Genomic DNA, 16141 nt, shown 5'->3' with positions numbered 1-16141 from the left:
ACTTTACGACGGCGCGCACAGGGTCTTCTTGTTTCCCTTGATCAGGAAAAGGCGTTCGACTTCTTAGAGCACGAGTACATTTACGGGATGCTGGATGCTTTCGGCTTCCCACCTTCATTCGTGCTTCTCATTAAAGAGATGTACAGAGATATTTCAAGCACTCTGTTCCTCGATGGCCGGGAAAGTACCGCATTTGATGTTCGCCGCGGCGTCCGTCAAGGTTGTCCGCTCTCCCCCCTTTTGTTTGTCTTAGCATTAGAGCCTTTCCTCTTGGCAGTCAATCGCCACTCCTTTATTAGAGGTCTGGCTTTGCCAGGCAGCGAAGCGGTACGCGTCACTGCTTATGCAGACGACATGACTCTGTACTTAGCTGATGAACGCAGCCTACTTGAAACTTTAAATGTTTTCCGTGAGTACGGCTCCTTGTCTGGGGCTGCTCTTAATTACTCGAAGAGTTGTTACTTTTTTGTGGGGTCTTCCCAGACTCGTATTACATCTTCAAAACCTTTGCAGTGGTGCGCGCAGATGCGCATTTTAGGTGTGACCTACGACTGTGCTGGAATATGGAATGGTGTGTGGTCTTCGGTCGTCGAAGACATTACAGCTCGTGTGCGAAGGGCGCAGACATTCGAGTTGCCTCTGCTTGAGAGGCGCTACCTGGTTCAGTCCGTCATACTTGGTGCCTTCTGGTACCTCTGCTACACTGTTAAACCACCCCTCCGTGTCATAAGGCGAGTGCAGACTACAGTTTTTTCGTTCTTTTGGTCAGGCGGAACCGAGCTTGTAGCCCGTGCTGTTCTTGGACAACCACGGGAGAGAGGAGGGTTTGCCTTTCCAAATTTGTCCGTCACGTCCTCGCTGTTAGCGTTGAAGAGTATTTTGCGTATCCTGCTAGGAAACGCGTCTCCGGCGCGAATCCTGGCTCGGTACTTTTTGGGCCCTTCTTTACGCTTTTTGGATCCGGCGGCCCCTGTTAATCATGGACCCCAGTCAGACCAACCTACCGCTTTCTACGCTTCATCAGTGGCCTTTTACAGGCATGTAAGAGCAGTAGCACCTGCTGTCAACATCGTTGCAGACCGTGTGGTGGACATTATGGGCACACTATTGTTACCTGTTGTGCCGGCGTCTCGCCGCTCACCTATGCGCCGCGTTCAGTGGGCGCGTTTAGCGTCGACACCTCTCCCAGATCATCTACGTGACTTTGTCTGGAAACTTGGCTGGGCAGTGCTCCCTACTTGTGACCGGTTAGAGCGGTGGGGTGTGTTACGCTCCAGTACCTGTCCGAATTGCCCGCTCCCGGAATCTAATCGCCACGCTACAGTCACCTGTGTTGTAGCGCGTGTCTTTTGGCGCGCGGTTCATGCGGGATTTCGTGGGCAGGGCATTTCGTGCTTCGTCTCCCGCGGCCGCTTCCCCAGTGGCCGTTTTGCTCGCCTGTTAATGGTTGCAGGTCTTTTTAGTTTATGGCGCAGTCGATGCGCCGCGGTCGCTAGTGGCTTTCGACGCCGCGCTGTGTGGCCAATTCTCGGCCGTCTCCGACGGGAGCTGATTAGTTTTTTGTCCGAGGAACTCTTTTTCTTGGGTGAGGAAGAGTTTCTCCGACAATGGTCATGCCCATTTATTTCTGTTAATAACGGTCGTCTTGTCTTGGTTTTTAGGCCAAACTGGCGCTAAGGTCTCCTTTTCAATGTTTCAATGACTAATTATCGACTTTTCGCTCTTCTGTCAATCGGTATATGTGCATTCTTATTTTACATTGCCCATTCCTGTTAGTTACTTAGAAATGTTTACGGTACCTGTTTAATTGGCTCACCTTACATGCTTAATGTCATGTGTTTTTGTTAATGTGAATGTATCTTGTAACCTTGGCATGTGTACATATGTAAATAAATTTTTTCTAAACAACACAAACAGCTTGGCAGTGCTCCTTACTTGTGATCGGTTAGAGCGGTGGGGTGTGTTACGCTCCAGTACCTGTCCGAATTGCCCGCTCCCGGAATCTAATCGCCACGCTACAGTCACCTGTGTTGTAGCGCGTGTCTTTTGGCGCGCGTTTCATGCGGGATTTCGTGGGCAGGGCATTTCGTGCTTCGTCTACCGCGGCCGCTTCCCCACCGGCCGTTTTGCTCGCCTGTTAATAGTTGCAGGTCTTTTTAGTTTATGGCGCAGTCGATGCGCCGCGGTCGCTAGTGGCTTTCGACGCCGCGCTGTGTGGCCAATTCTCGGACGTCTTTGACGGGAGGTGATCAGTTTTTTGTCCGAGGAAGTCTTTTTCTTGGGTGAGGAAGAGTTTCTCCGACAATGGTCATGCCCATTTATTTCTGTAAATAACGGTCGTCTTGTCTTGGTTTTTAGGCCAAACTGGCGCTAAGGTCTCCTTTTCAATGTTTCAGTGTCTAATTATAGACTTTTCGCTCTTCTCTCAATCGGTATATATGCATTCCTATTTTACATTGCCCATTCCTGTTAGTTACTTAGAAATGTTTATGGTACCTCTTTAATTGGCTCGCCTTACATGCTTAATGTCATGTGCTTTTGTAAATATGAACGTATCTTGTAACCTTGGCATGTGTACATATGTAAATAATTTTTTTGTAAACACGCTTGCAAGACTAAAAATATTGACGAACTTTTAATTTCCTCATAACGGAAGGCACATGACTGGCCGGCCGGTGGCTGCGTGATTGCAGCGTGAATAAATGCATTGCAGCTGTTATAATATTCAACATTTCTTTAAGATGTGCCCGCTTGTAATGCTTCGTCCTTTTTTCCTCTTCGTCGATCTAGTAACGTTGGTCGATGCTACGTCAACCAACGAGCGTGAACAGCGTCGTCTGCTAGTGCTAGGGCGCGCTGCACGACGGGATTGCACCGCGCTCCACCGTCGGTCTCCACGGTTGCGCGGTGGCGCGCACGCGTGTCGTGCTCGTCCCACGCGAACGTACGGCACTGCACGAGTGGCATCCAGCCGAACGTGGGGCACCGCACGAGTGCGTAGAAAACTCCACGAGTGCCGTCAGCCGAAGACACCAACAGTGTTCAAACTAACAACGAAGCTTTCCTCAACTTATGCAGTTTACATCGACCTTTAGAAGTGCCCTACATATTCAGAAACAGAGAATACTGGTCCATACCCTCTTCCCGCACTAATGAGGATCGACACATGCTGCAATACCACATGCCTACACATTTGAATTTCCTACAAAATAAAAATATAGATATAAATAACCTTAGCAAATACAGGTGGTAGAAATACCTTATTCTTGAAGACATATGGGTTTAATTATGTTTCATTTCTCCGACACAAACTGCTTTTGTACTGCGGATGTATTGTATCTTTTTGTCATCGTCCATTTTCCTGCCCCAATTACGTAAACTTGTGTACACCCTATTGTATCTGGCCATTTGGAGCTGCTGACGCGATTTTTTAAGGCGAAAGCCTTTAATGTCTCATCGTTGTAAGCAGCAGTTGCGACAGAAATGTCACGCTTTTCAGTTGGTCGAAACGGTCGTGACGTCACAGTGCGCCAATTTCAAACGCGGCCAATTGTACTTTGGCTAGTAACCATGCAACCAATAGAAGGGACCATACAGTGATGCTCCAAGTAAGTGGGACTAAGCTTAGTTAATTGCTTAATTACCCAAGTAGCCTAAATAACTTTTCTAGTAAGGCCATATAAATAAATAAAACCGAGTAGGAAATTGGTCGAGCTAGGGAATCGAACCCCGGTCTTCGGAGTGCGAGACGAGCATGCTATCCACGCCGCCATGCCAGCTCGATGGTTTGGAATGAACAAAGGCGCGTCTAGTGAATGCGGTGTCTTCGCTCACTCCCATCCTCCTCCCTTCCCTTCCGGTGAGGTTTAGGTGTCCACCGAGATATGAGAGACACATACATTTCCTTTCTTCAAAAACCAATTTACCGACGAGCGAGGCGTAGAACCGAATGGGCGATGGCGTTCCATGGACTCCCTGGCAGCGTTGCAAGACGCTGTCGCGTTCCACTCTTACAGGCTAAGCTTAACATCTTAACCACACATAAGTGACCGCACTTTAGGTCAAAAAAGTGCACCCCCCCCCCCTGAATTTTGACGGGTTTTCACCGAGATATGTGAGACAATTACTGCGTAATTTCCTTTCCTCAAATACAATTTTCATTTTCTTCATTACGGGCCATCTTTGTCTTTCTTCTTTCACTCCTACTTCCTCCCTTCCTCTACGGTGCGGTTCAAGTGTCCACCGAGATGAGATGACAGAGAATTACTGCGCGATTTCCTTCCCTCAAAAAGCGTTGCGTTCAAACGGCACGGCATCGCGCCGGACGTGTGGTGGCGTTCCGTGGACTCCCTGCCAGCGCTACAACACGCTGTCGCGTTCCACTCCTAAAGGCGAAGCTTAAGCGTAATTAATTAGCAGTTAATTAGAATTCAGGCATTAATCAGTAATTAACCATTAATTAATGATTTGTCATCACTTAGTAATTAGTACTCAATTACATGTGACGCCACCAGTGCCACAGAAGCAGTCAAAGTGGTGCGGAAAACGCTTTCGCCTCTACGCACTTTAGACAGTCAAAGTGCCCCTGACTTTTTCTTTCGTTTTCTGAGCGTTGAATTGTGATCCTAATATCTATAAATAGTCAGCGACGGGTTAACACAGACACATGTTCCTTTTCTCACATCAAAACTATTTCAGATATAGCACCTGTCTTATTGTACATTCCTCTGCATACTTTTTTTTCGCTGGTTCTAAGTTCTGCATGTATGTATATATATATATATATATATATATATATATATATATATATATATATATATATATATATATATATATGTGTGTGTGTGTGTGTAATAACGTGACAGTCTGTTGGCGTCAAGATACTGCATTTTGTTGAGACGCGGGCTCTCAGTTGTCGTCGGGACGCGGGTCCGCTGTCGCCGACCAGCCGGAGCAATGAAGAGACGGGGGGTTAAGGAGAAGCGTGAAAAAAAAGGTATATGTATTTACATATTTACAAGTAGCGAGAAGCACGATACATGACACGATGTATCTCAACAGGAAAAAGACACAGACACAGGAGACGGGAGCCCTTAAATAGAGTCGGCACAGACTCCCGCCCCTTTTCGTCCAATCAGGAGCGTCCTGTTGGCTGATTGGCCGGCAAGGCTTGAACGCCAGCCCGGGTAGCGTTCCCGTAGCTGTCCGGCCCGAACGCACAACGCGCTCCACGATGACGACGCGCAGGCTCGGAGAGACGCCGGCTTGGACGCCGTCCTTGGGGAGCGTCTCTGTAGCTCACCGGCCGAACGCGCAACAGTGGGAGCGTTCCGGTGTCAGAAATTCACGTCCACAACAGCTCGACCCCGCCCGGAAAATCGTGCACGAAGGGAAGAGGTCCGCAGCCACTTCGCGAAGTGCCGAGGTCGGGGCTTAGTCTTTGTCCGCCGGCCGTCATCTGCTCGCCAACCGGTCTCTTCAGGTCTGGAAGGGAGGTGGTCTGGACCGGACACAACAGCAACCAGCAAATGCCCTTCCATCTCCCCAGGGATCTGCCAGGCTTCTATACTACCAATACTTTCGCTGACAGGCGACAGGTTCAATCGCGAGTGCACCGTCGCATCACAGACTATTTTATTCGCGAGTAGAAAAAAAAAAGAAACAGAAGATCACAAAACAGCAAAAGAAAGTAGCAGCCCGTCCAAATCCCTTCTATACCTTTCTCTTTTCAGAAGCATCGGCTTAAGCCATCTGCGTTGGCGTTTGCCTTTCCTTTTTTGTACTGAACCTCGAACCTGAATTGCTGCAGAGCAAGGCTCCAGCGCAGGAGGCGACCATTTTTGCCCGACATGCGTTCTAGCCAGGTTAGAGGACAGTGGTCCGTTTGTACGATGAACTTCGTACCAGACACGTAGCAGGCAAGTTTTTGTATCGCCCACACCACGCACGCGCATTCCTTTTCAGAAGCGCTGTATGCTTCTTCCCTGGCAGTGAGCTTCCTGCTTACATAAATGATTGGGTGTTCGTTCCCTTGATCATCAGTCTGGCAAAGCACAGCACCCATTCCCCTGTTGCTCGCGTCACACTGGATTATGAACTGTTTTGTATAATCCGGGGACTTTAACACGGGATCCTTCCTCAGGGATTCCTTTAGAGTTAGAAAGGACTTTTCTTTCACGCAGTTCCAGGCGACGCGCTCTGGTTCAGTTTTGCGTAAAGCGTTGGTGAGAGCGCTAGCGATGTCCGAGTACCGCGGGATGTATTGCGGGTAGTACCCTACAAGACTGAGAAAGGCTCTCATATCTTCCTTTGTTTTCGGTGGAGGGCACGTTGAAATGGCGAGCAGCTTTACCTCAGAGCTACGCATGTCTGTCTCCCTGCGATTCTCTCTCCATTTGCTACGGGAAGAACAAGACGAGAACGATTTGCTTTCGCTTGCTGTCTTGTCCCTTTCCTTACGCCTTGCGCGCCAGACGCGACTTTCCATTTCGCGTGGGTAACGCTTCCGGTGGAACCGTCCTTTCTTTTCCTTTGTTCGTGGTGGCAAGTGACACCTTTCAGAAGTGTTTAATTTCTTGCGCACCCTTCCTTTTCGCTCGGTGTGAGGTTCGCACCTATCCGGTCTTTTGATTTTGCGTCTACTAAATGGAGCTATCTTAGCTCGGGGCTTTCTATCGCGATACCTATGCTTGTCCTGATAGCGACAAAACAACAGCCCCTTTCTTTTTAGCAGCGTGACACTCTTCAGCCGCGCCCTGCGCGGTCGCAGACCGACAGTAGCTTTAGCAAAACCGAAGGTCTTAAGTGCGCGTTGACCCCTGCGAGCTCCAGACGCCGCGCAACAATGATTCGTACCGCCCTCGGCCGCGCGTCTCCGACACCTGAGCAGTACTTTAAAAGTTGAATGCGAAGGGGGAAAGATCGAATACGAAAAAAATGCCTGGGTGCCTTCCTTTCTTAGTTCCTGAACACCCTTCCTTTCCTTTTTTCCCCAGGCGCGCGTTCTGCTGCGTTCTTTCACGCGGTGGCAGTGCGCGCTTGTTTGTGGCCCACTACGCGTTTCACTCCTCCTGCAAAAACTTCTGCAGTGTCGCCACAATGGGGCAGGTGGCTTTCGCGTTCTTTGAAACCATCTAGTCAATTTGGCCTGCGTGCGGTGCCTATCGCATCTGGAGTGCCGTGGGGAAAGTCTTGCACGATTACATTGTCGACGTGCCTTCACCCTTATGACGTTTTTGGCCCGTCCTTTGTCCTTTGTCCTTTCTCTGTGGACTACCCCTTGGCTTGGCTCTCCTTGCGCGAGGCCGCTTTTCGGAAGCTGCCCTAGAAGTTCTTTCTTGCACACCTCCCTTTCTCGTGGTGCCCTCACCCTTCACATCCGCTTTTTGACTCAGCACCGAGCCACCTTTCCCATTTGGATTTGAACTATCGGCTCGCGCTTTCGATGAGTCACGGCACGTCGTAACCTCAAATTGTTCTGACTGCACTTTACTTTCCGCTGAGTCTAGCAATCTGCTCTCCTGAGGATTGCTATCCGACCCCATGAAACTAACTACCTGGCCCGCAACTCTATCTAAACCACTCCCTTTGGGTAACGTTGCGTTCTGGCCTGGCGTTTCAGCGACGCCCTCAGGTGACTCACAGTCACTCTGATTACAGCAAAGCGCCTCCAATAATTGGCTACTGTTGCTCACCAGCCGCATCGAAGGAGCGTCTCCTTTGAATCCTTCACTGCGCTGGCCTGTGAGCTCACTACTCTCTTCCTGAGAGATAACTGACTCACTGTAAAAAGCAGCATCTGCTTCTGGGTTTAAACCTTCCCTGCCGTTACTTCCCTGAGCAACGGTTGTGTCCTCAGCTGACCAAGCGGGGTTCCTAGGCTGGTCGCTGACACACAGATGGGAGCGCTGCCCCCTTTTATCACTTCGGACTTTAGCGTCCGCCTCTCCTTTTGGACGGTCGTCCCCTTTTACTGCTCCGGCATTCTTAAAAACTGGCTTCGCGCCTGTTTCGTCTGCTCAATGCCTAGCGGGGTACCGTTGCTTGTACCTGTTGCTTGTACCACGACTTTCAAGCAACACGCGGCGTGACGCATACTCTTCCGCGAGTTCAGCAGCCTTCTCAACAGTGTTTACCTCGGCCCTGTCGAGAATCCACCTACGCATTCAATCCGGAATTGTGTCATAAAACTGCTCTAGACACATGCATTCCACGATCTTCCTTGCGTCCGCGTGAACGCCTGCGCTCTTTAACCACTCCACTAAGTTTGTTTTCAAGTTATAACCAAACTCGAGGTAAGACTCTTCTTTACACTTAGTGGCGTTTCTGAAACGCTGGCGAAAAGCCTCGGCAGACAGGCGGTATTTCTTTAGGAGGCTTGCCTTCACGGTCTCATAGTCCTCCGATTCTTCCGCACTCAGTCTCCCGATCGCGTCCGCTACCTTACACGGCAACAGGCTCAATAGTTGCTGTGGCCACCCATCTTTCCCAAGATTGTTTTTTTGGCATGTCCTTTCAAAGTTCACCAAAAAAATACCAATGTCCTCGCCTAGCTGGAAGGGTTGCATGAAATCTTTAATTTTGATTGTTTCCCTTCCTCCTGGGCTGGGGAATGGTGGCTGAGCGACGCCGGCTTCGGCTCTTTTCGACTCCGCGTCCAGTTTCTTTAGGTCAATTTCCTGCTGTCGGCGTGCTAACTCGAGCTCCTTCTCTCGAAGCTGAAGCTCTCGATCGCGTTGCTTCTGTTCTAGCTCGCGCTGTTCTTTCTCAGCCGCTTCCCTTTCCTTGATCAATTCCCATGTCTCGATAAGCTCTTCATCGTCCGCTCCGCAAGATATTATTGCGTCTATGATTTGAGATTTCCGCATGGCCTTCCCCAGTTTAACCCCTAATTCTTTGCTGATCAAAATTAGATCCGGCTTTTGCAAAGATTTCAGGTCCATAATGCGCTCAGTCACTCGACCGGTCCCCTATCTCTTCTTAGCAATGCGTACAACAATCAGTACTCAGAGCACTGCCAAAGAAAGCCTGCCAGCATTGACGCTAAATTCAAAAGCCTGGCAAAATACCTCAGGGAAGAAAGGTCGGACACTCACCGAGCCACGATCATGGGGTCCACCAACGTGGGAGCTCTTGCAACTGCGAACGCTGCTAGGCGATGCGAAGAGCTGACTTCGATCCCAGCGCTGCCATCCAGTTGTTGAGACGCGGGCTCTCAGTTGTCGTCGGGACGCGGGTCCGCTGTCGCCGACCAGCCGGAGCAATGAAGAGACGGGGGGTTAAGGAGAAGCGTGAAAAAAAAGGTATATGTATTTACATATTTACAAGTAGCGAGAAGCACGATACATGACACGATGTATCTCAACAGGAAAAAGACACAGACACAGGAGACGGGAGCCCTTAAATAGAGTCGGCACAGACTCCCGCCCCTTTTCGTCCAATCAGGAGCGTCCTGTTGGCTGATTGGCCGGCAAGGCTTGAACGCCAGCCCGGGTAGCGTTCCCGTAGCTGTCCGGCCCGAACGCACAACGCGCTCCACGATGACGACGCGCAGGCTCGGAGAGACGCCGGCTTGGACGCCGTCCTTGGGGAGCGTCTCTGTAGCTCACCGGCCGAACGCGCAACACTGGGAGCGTTCCGGTGTCAGAAATTCACGTTCACAACAATTTGTAGCTTTTTGCTGCTACCCTAGCATTTGTTTTCTGTTCTTCAGGACAAAAAATGCTTTATAAAGTTGATTTGAAAGCTGATTTGATAAATGATTAAACTTACGAATCGACAGCGAATGTATTACAAACATGTTGTACTGAAATGCTGCATAATAACCTTTAGCACAGCCTGCATTCTATACGTGGGGAAAAATTTCATTGAACGTTTTTGTTTAATGCGAAAGCTTTACTAGTCCCATTACGAGAAGCCCGGCGGCGTGTGTACTCGCAGATTGTGCAGCAAATCCGGGCGATAGCTTGAATAAAGTCCGAGGACACTTCGGCAACTAAAGTGTTGAGAGGCGAAAGCCGAGGTCACATATGTTCTGACGACTTCCGGTGGATGTGACGTCACACCATTCCCGTGGCTATATCGATACCGAAATTATACATATTTCGGGGATCATAAGTGTTAATTACCTTTAATTACACTTTTTCCATCTAATTTGACTCAAATCCAACGTTATTCCAACCATTATGTGAAAACATTTACTCTGCCGTGACGACTTCCGGTGGATGTGACGTCCCACCATTCCCGTAGCCATATCGACGTCCGCGCTATTTAGACGCAATTTCGACATTTTTGCCTATAATTTATATACGAACTAATCTAGAGTCATCATACTTGGCTTCTGCGTTCATATTTTCATCCTCTTTCTGAAGCAAGAATTGGCTTTCTTCTATCTTTTTTAGTTCCCGAGTTAAACGCGTGTGACATGCTTTGTTAGTGGACGGACGACAATATGAGCCACTATAGGCTTTTGCCTTAAAAATAAGGTGGCGTTATACAGCTGCCGTGTGGCCCACAGAGCAAGATGCACACCCCGACTTCAAACAATGCTATGCACGTTGTTCGTCTATATATATACCGGGTGTCCCACCTAAATGTAACCAAACTTTAAAAAAATGCGTAGTGTCCTAGTCCAGTCAAACCAACCATAGCCTCCTTTATACTATAAAGGAGGCTATGAACCAACTCAGGGTTATTTATATGCGCGTGGCCTTGTCTTGAGTATTTTTTTCGCTCTTCAAAGTTAATTAATTAGTTAAATTTAATTAGCTAGCTTTTTAATTATTAACTGCAGGAAGAAAGTGTCAATGCAAGAGTTCTAGATGACCTCGAAAAACCGCTAGTAGTGCTGCTTCCGTCAAGTTACGATTTACGTAGCTTCATTTATCGGCCTTAAAAGAAAGTTGTCACGTGACCTGCTGCTCGCTCACTTCTCTGCCCCAATGTGCACCCAAAGTCTCATCGAGGGGAAGACTTCAGAAAAACTAAATTTTATTCTTTAAGGCGCGTCTTGGGACGTTGAAGTGGCACAGTTGTCATCTGGAAGCTTTTTCTTATTGTGCGGGTTATAGTTAAAGGCGGGTAAAAAAACTTCGTTACGTAAACATTACTTTGCTGCAAATGCCTCAGTAAGCTGTTTCTCAAAGCGATCTACAACTTTTCCGTTGACACTTTGTTCCTCAAGTCAGTAATTAAAAAGTTAGTTGAATAAGCTTAACTAATTAGTCAACCTTGAAGAGCGAAAAAAATACTGCAGAGTCGGTCACGCAACTCTAAACAACCTTCACTTGGTTTCAGACGGCTAGGACACCCCGTGTTTTTAAAAGCTTGGTTGCATTTAGCTGGGAGACCTGGTATACTCGCCACTAGTTTTCGCGAAATTCGTTCCAAAATTGTGGCGCAACATTTTGTCGTAAAAAATTTCAGGTAGTGTCGTACAATTTCTCGTTTCGTATATCTTAGATGTGCCTGTCAAGCTAGAGGCCAGCTTGATGCAGGGATACGAACGATGACATGTGCACGTTCGTATAAAGATTGTGATGCAACCGTTCGTCTTTTTTCTTTATTATTTATTCGTGGACTACTGCAGCGCCCGAAGGCATAGTTGCAGGGGTGATGTACAAGGAAATGAAGCATTGCAAGTGCCATAGGCAGATGATGGTACTATTCGAAGGACACATGGAACAGCCATAAAAACATCAAAAACACCCAAACACACACGTACATTGAATTGTGGAATCTTAGCATAAAATCAGTTTATGAATAAATGCATGAAACACTTCAACATTTGTGAAGTCAACGATGTTTTTAGCCACTTTGTTCCACACTGATATGCCATGTGGAAAAAAAATTGTGAATTCTGATAAGCGTTACATTGACAACTGCATTCTTGTATCTTAAAAGCGTGGCCTCAACGTGCAGATTCAAAATGAGGCAGGAGAACACAGCTTTATCAATCCGAGTTTTATCGAACTATATGGGTAGAACATTTCTAATTCACTGCACAGGTGCCTAGTACTAAGAAGTTCCCAACCAAAAGATGCTTTCATGGCTCAAACGCTGTTTTGAAAATTGTTGTCACTGGCGACAGAACGAGCTGCACGGCACTGTACGCCTCCTAAAAGACCTAATAATGCAACCATACACGTATCCCACTCATCACTGGCATATTCAAGAACGGGTCTAATGTGTTTCAGGTGCAGCAGTTATTCTACACTTGCTGGGGCCTCCGGATAGTGACCATCCCATTCCCCTATATCCTTTCCTGGATCCCCCCAAAAGCCTATACCCCCCCCCCTCGTGCTCTCTCGACATCCACCTACACGACCCCCTCGCTCATATCCGTCTCCAATGCCCGGAGGATCCTGCACCGCGGAGCCTGGAGTACCTGACCGGCTGGGCGGAATGGGAGACCTTGTTGCGCTCTGCGGACACGAACACGAAGAAGGTTGCGACGGACCGGGCCGCTGATGTCACGGACCATCACGGACGTCTCTGTACAGTGCGGCAGTGCGGAGCCCTGGTGGGGATTACGTGTACTAACACCCTGTTCCTCCTTCCGGGTGGTGTCACACGAGTGTGTGTGTGTGGGGGGGGGGGGGGGGGGCGGGGTCTGACATCGGCCAACGGAAACGCCGCACAGCCTCATGCTTCCACTCTCCCACATGTAAGCAATCATAAGTGCATGACCGATCTTTTTTTTCAATTTCCATTCCAGTGGGCCTGCCGGTGTTTGGATTCAAACACTGCGCCTCTCAAAACACAGCAGGATGCCAAAGATACTGTAGCAATGAGGCAAGTCATTCAAGATCCAGTCAAAATCGCAGCGAAGCACAGAAAAGAAGTGGACAATGATTTCAAATTCGGTGACAAAACGAGAATGGTAAGGACAGACAAGTTAAGTCACAGCCAAGAAGCCTGTGCAATACGTCCAGCATCAAGCGGAAGATTCACGAAATATTTCTCCGAGCAGTGCCACTCTTTGAGGAAGCCTTCTTTCGCCCTCCTCTCACTGCATCTGGCGGCAGCAGCTCCCACTTGACGTGGAGGTTGTCGTTAGCAACGTAGCCCCGAGTGATGAGGTTGTCCAGGTTAAGCCATCCGCCATCTATGTAAGCACTTGCGTTTTGCGATTCTTGGGGCCTTTCAAACCACTTGCCGTAACTCCCCATAACTTGGAAGCCCGCTCTTGAGCAGTCCTTGGGATGCACAACGCTTAGGCTCATTTTATGCCGGAACGGCCATGGAACAAGGTCGTCCATATCCCCCTTGTATAGAGCCAAGACCACATAAAGATTCTCAGATCCGCCAACTTTTCTGAGGCAGATTCCGGGGCACAGGCAATATCCACGCAGATACACCAGATTGTGGTCATACTTTTCAACGCCTTCGTGAAGCGCCTCTTCTCTAAGTGCATTCACGCCTGGTACAATAAAGTTGCCGACCGTTACTTGGAGGTGCGTATATCTCAATCCTTCTGTGATTCTCTCGAGTGTCGTCTCGCTATATTCTTTCAGTTCGGCGTTAAACGAAGCAGCGATGCTTTTCATATGTTCTCGAGTAGAGTTTGTCACATAAACCAGTGCGTCTGTCAGCGTTACACTCCCAGGAAGATTATTTACTGTATCAAGCTCAGCTGTCAAACCATTCTGTTCGTCTTCATTACGGACGTTCAGCTCACGAAGAAATTTACTTGAAACCTCTCCATTTCGCTCGGTTTTAGGGGTCAGTTAATCTTTCATTGTTTCTTTGAACTTATTTATGCCTTGTGAAATTTCGCTGAAGCTATCACTGTGCGTGCGAATGTCAACAGCTATTTGTTCTACGCATCGTCTAATTTCTACTACCTGGTGGTGAAATGCTACTGGGAAAGAAGGGAGAATTGGTTTTTCCTCCTTGTTGCCTGCCCTTCTTGGTCTTCGGATTCAACTGCTTTCCTTCGCGTAGAGCAGTCTGATGTCAGATGAGAGCACACGTCCACGCAAAGAACCTTGGCTGAACACATGGGACAAGTAACCGAGTGGTGTCCGCATTCGGTGTGAAAATGGCGGGAGATATCCGAAGCAGACGTCACAGTCTCGCAGCCACTCGCTTTGTTCCAGCAAGTCACCTGCAGGGATAATGGAAACGGTGTGTACAAAGCAATTATATCTGCTGTTCTATGAACTAATCTGTGGTGCTCTCGAAGTTTTGAGCTATCTTAAGGTGGGTTTTTAGCAGCATTTAAAGCACTACGACAGCAGGAGGAGACAGGAAATCGCACCTGTGCAATCGGTGTGCACTCGGAGTGCACTCGGAGCGTCGTGTGCTGAACAAAGGAGATGCTGATTCATATCGTCTCGTCAGAGCTTCGCAAGCAATTGCAGCAGCGGGTTCGTTGAGGCTGACAAGGCATTGCATTCGCCAGCCTTGTGCGCAAGATTATACTAACGAAATAAGAGAATATTTCCTAACTTTTGCCTTTCGCGAAAATGGAAGCCGTGTAATATGGTATTCTTGCGTGTTGCGCTCAAATGAAAGTTGGTACTAGATTTTCAAGCACTATGACATTACAAAACTAATTTCTAGATAGTCTTTTATGCACGTGGACGAAACCTGTCAAAGCACACCATCCCTAAGGTTAGAATAATTCTGGCGGCTTCCAACAGAAACATGAACATCGAAGCACTGAGTAGGCTGCATTGAGCATCCAACTTCCAGAAAATTCCACGCCCCTGGTTTAGTTTCAGCGACTGCATAGTGGCTGATAAATCGTCTCGATCGCTGGAACTCTCATAAGGTGTAACAGTTGTGCCCTTTTCCGACGTTTAGAAGTTTCATGCAGTAGAATGAGGGGGGTGACCAGGCGTGAGCTACGCGGGCCACAAATGAATTACCTGGCATTGCGTGTTTTCGTAAAAAAACAAACAACCCCTGATACCTAATTGCCCAAACTCGAATAAACCATGCGACGCTGAGCGAACAAAACCGAATTTTGATTGCCGTGTTTTTGGCTTCACTACAGACAGAACACGTAATTCACAGCATCGTGTGCGTTTAAACTGCTCGGCTCTCACACTTTTTAACGAGAGAATTCATCTCCTCTGCACACTCAGACTTTTATCCACTGGACACGAGCAGCGGCCGTGCAAAGCTTTCTGTGTGCAACGATGAGAATTGGAAACGAGAATAAGAAAAAAAAATGTCAGTCGATTTCGGTAATTAGGTCAAATGCTGATATGTGAGCTAGCGTGACGTGTTTCGGGGCTGCGCCTCTCTGCTAGGTTAAGGTGGTTGTTGACGTGTGTGTTCTTTCATGAAAAAGTAAAAGAAGCACATGGAAACACCTTCCACAGCACCTGCCTTGTGAAACTGTGCCACTGCTCACCTTCCCGCCGGCTACACATTGGCAATTAAGCCCCCAGTGGCGCAGTGGCACAGGGCAGGTGCTCTGGAAGGTGCTGCCATCGGTTGGGCTTGGGATGTTTTGGTTGCGTTGCGCCCCAAGTTCCTCTTCCCGAGCAGCCTCTCACGAATAAAAGGGCTACCGCCTGACACGGTTGGCGGGTTGCCCACCACCAGGTATGCAGGCGAGCAACCTGCCAAAAAACCGACTTCAAACAAGCAGAGAGATAGACAAACAAACAACGCCTATATGCGGGGAATGGCCACTAAATGAGCTAGAGCACTAAAACATGCGAGCTCGATGCCTCTTAATCATATCAGCTCACCTCTCTTCTCAGCAGCTGGTCAGCAGGGAATTCCTTCCAGTCGACGTCTCCATCCTGGCACTCGTAGCCGTCGAGTGGACAGACGTGCAGGCCGTCCTGGCCGCATCGCTCGTAGCAAGATTCGCACAGCACGTGCATGCAGGGCAGCCAAGCGGTGACCTTTCGCACGAGGCCACAGGTGCTGCAAACCCGGTTTGGTGGTATAGGCTTGACGAAGTTGAGCGGCTTCCAGTCGAGTTCCGGAGAGAACCCAACGAGTGTGCACCGAAAACTTGCAGCATCCATTGCTCTTCTGAGGCGCTCACTGCAAAGATCCATTCAAGAAATGGTTTTTTTTGTCGGCACATGAAGCGCTGTTTTATCGTTCTTTTCTTTATCAAGAGTGGACATGGCGTTAATTGCACCCACTCTGCAGTCTCTTGTCGAACGTTTTA

The 16141-nt window shown here is 48.5% G+C and overlaps 1 protein-coding gene across 1 annotated transcript in view; it reads right to left on the bottom strand.

Annotated features, from left to right (window-relative positions):
- The window catches only part of LOC149329495 (uncharacterized), a 38947-nt gene extending 25688 nt beyond the window's left edge, over positions 1-13259 (bottom strand). Inside the window, exons 1-2 of the mRNA XM_089559256.1 lie at positions 13011-13259; positions 9096-9263 (exon numbers count right to left, since the gene is read on the bottom strand). Of these exons, the coding sequence (XP_089415382.1) occupies positions 9096-9263; positions 13011-13259 (417 nt within the window). The remainder of the gene's footprint in view (positions 1-9095; positions 9264-13010) is intronic.
- Positions 13260-16141: the final 2882 nt, after the last annotated feature.

Source organism: Amblyomma mixtum, chromosome 9 (genome assembly GCF_055824585.1).
Source record: "Amblyomma mixtum isolate Tamu chromosome 9, ASM5582458v1, whole genome shotgun sequence".
Classification (NCBI taxonomy): domain Eukaryota; kingdom Metazoa; phylum Arthropoda; class Arachnida; order Ixodida; family Ixodidae; genus Amblyomma; species Amblyomma mixtum.
This window is presented reverse-complemented; position numbering and strand designations above follow the sequence as displayed.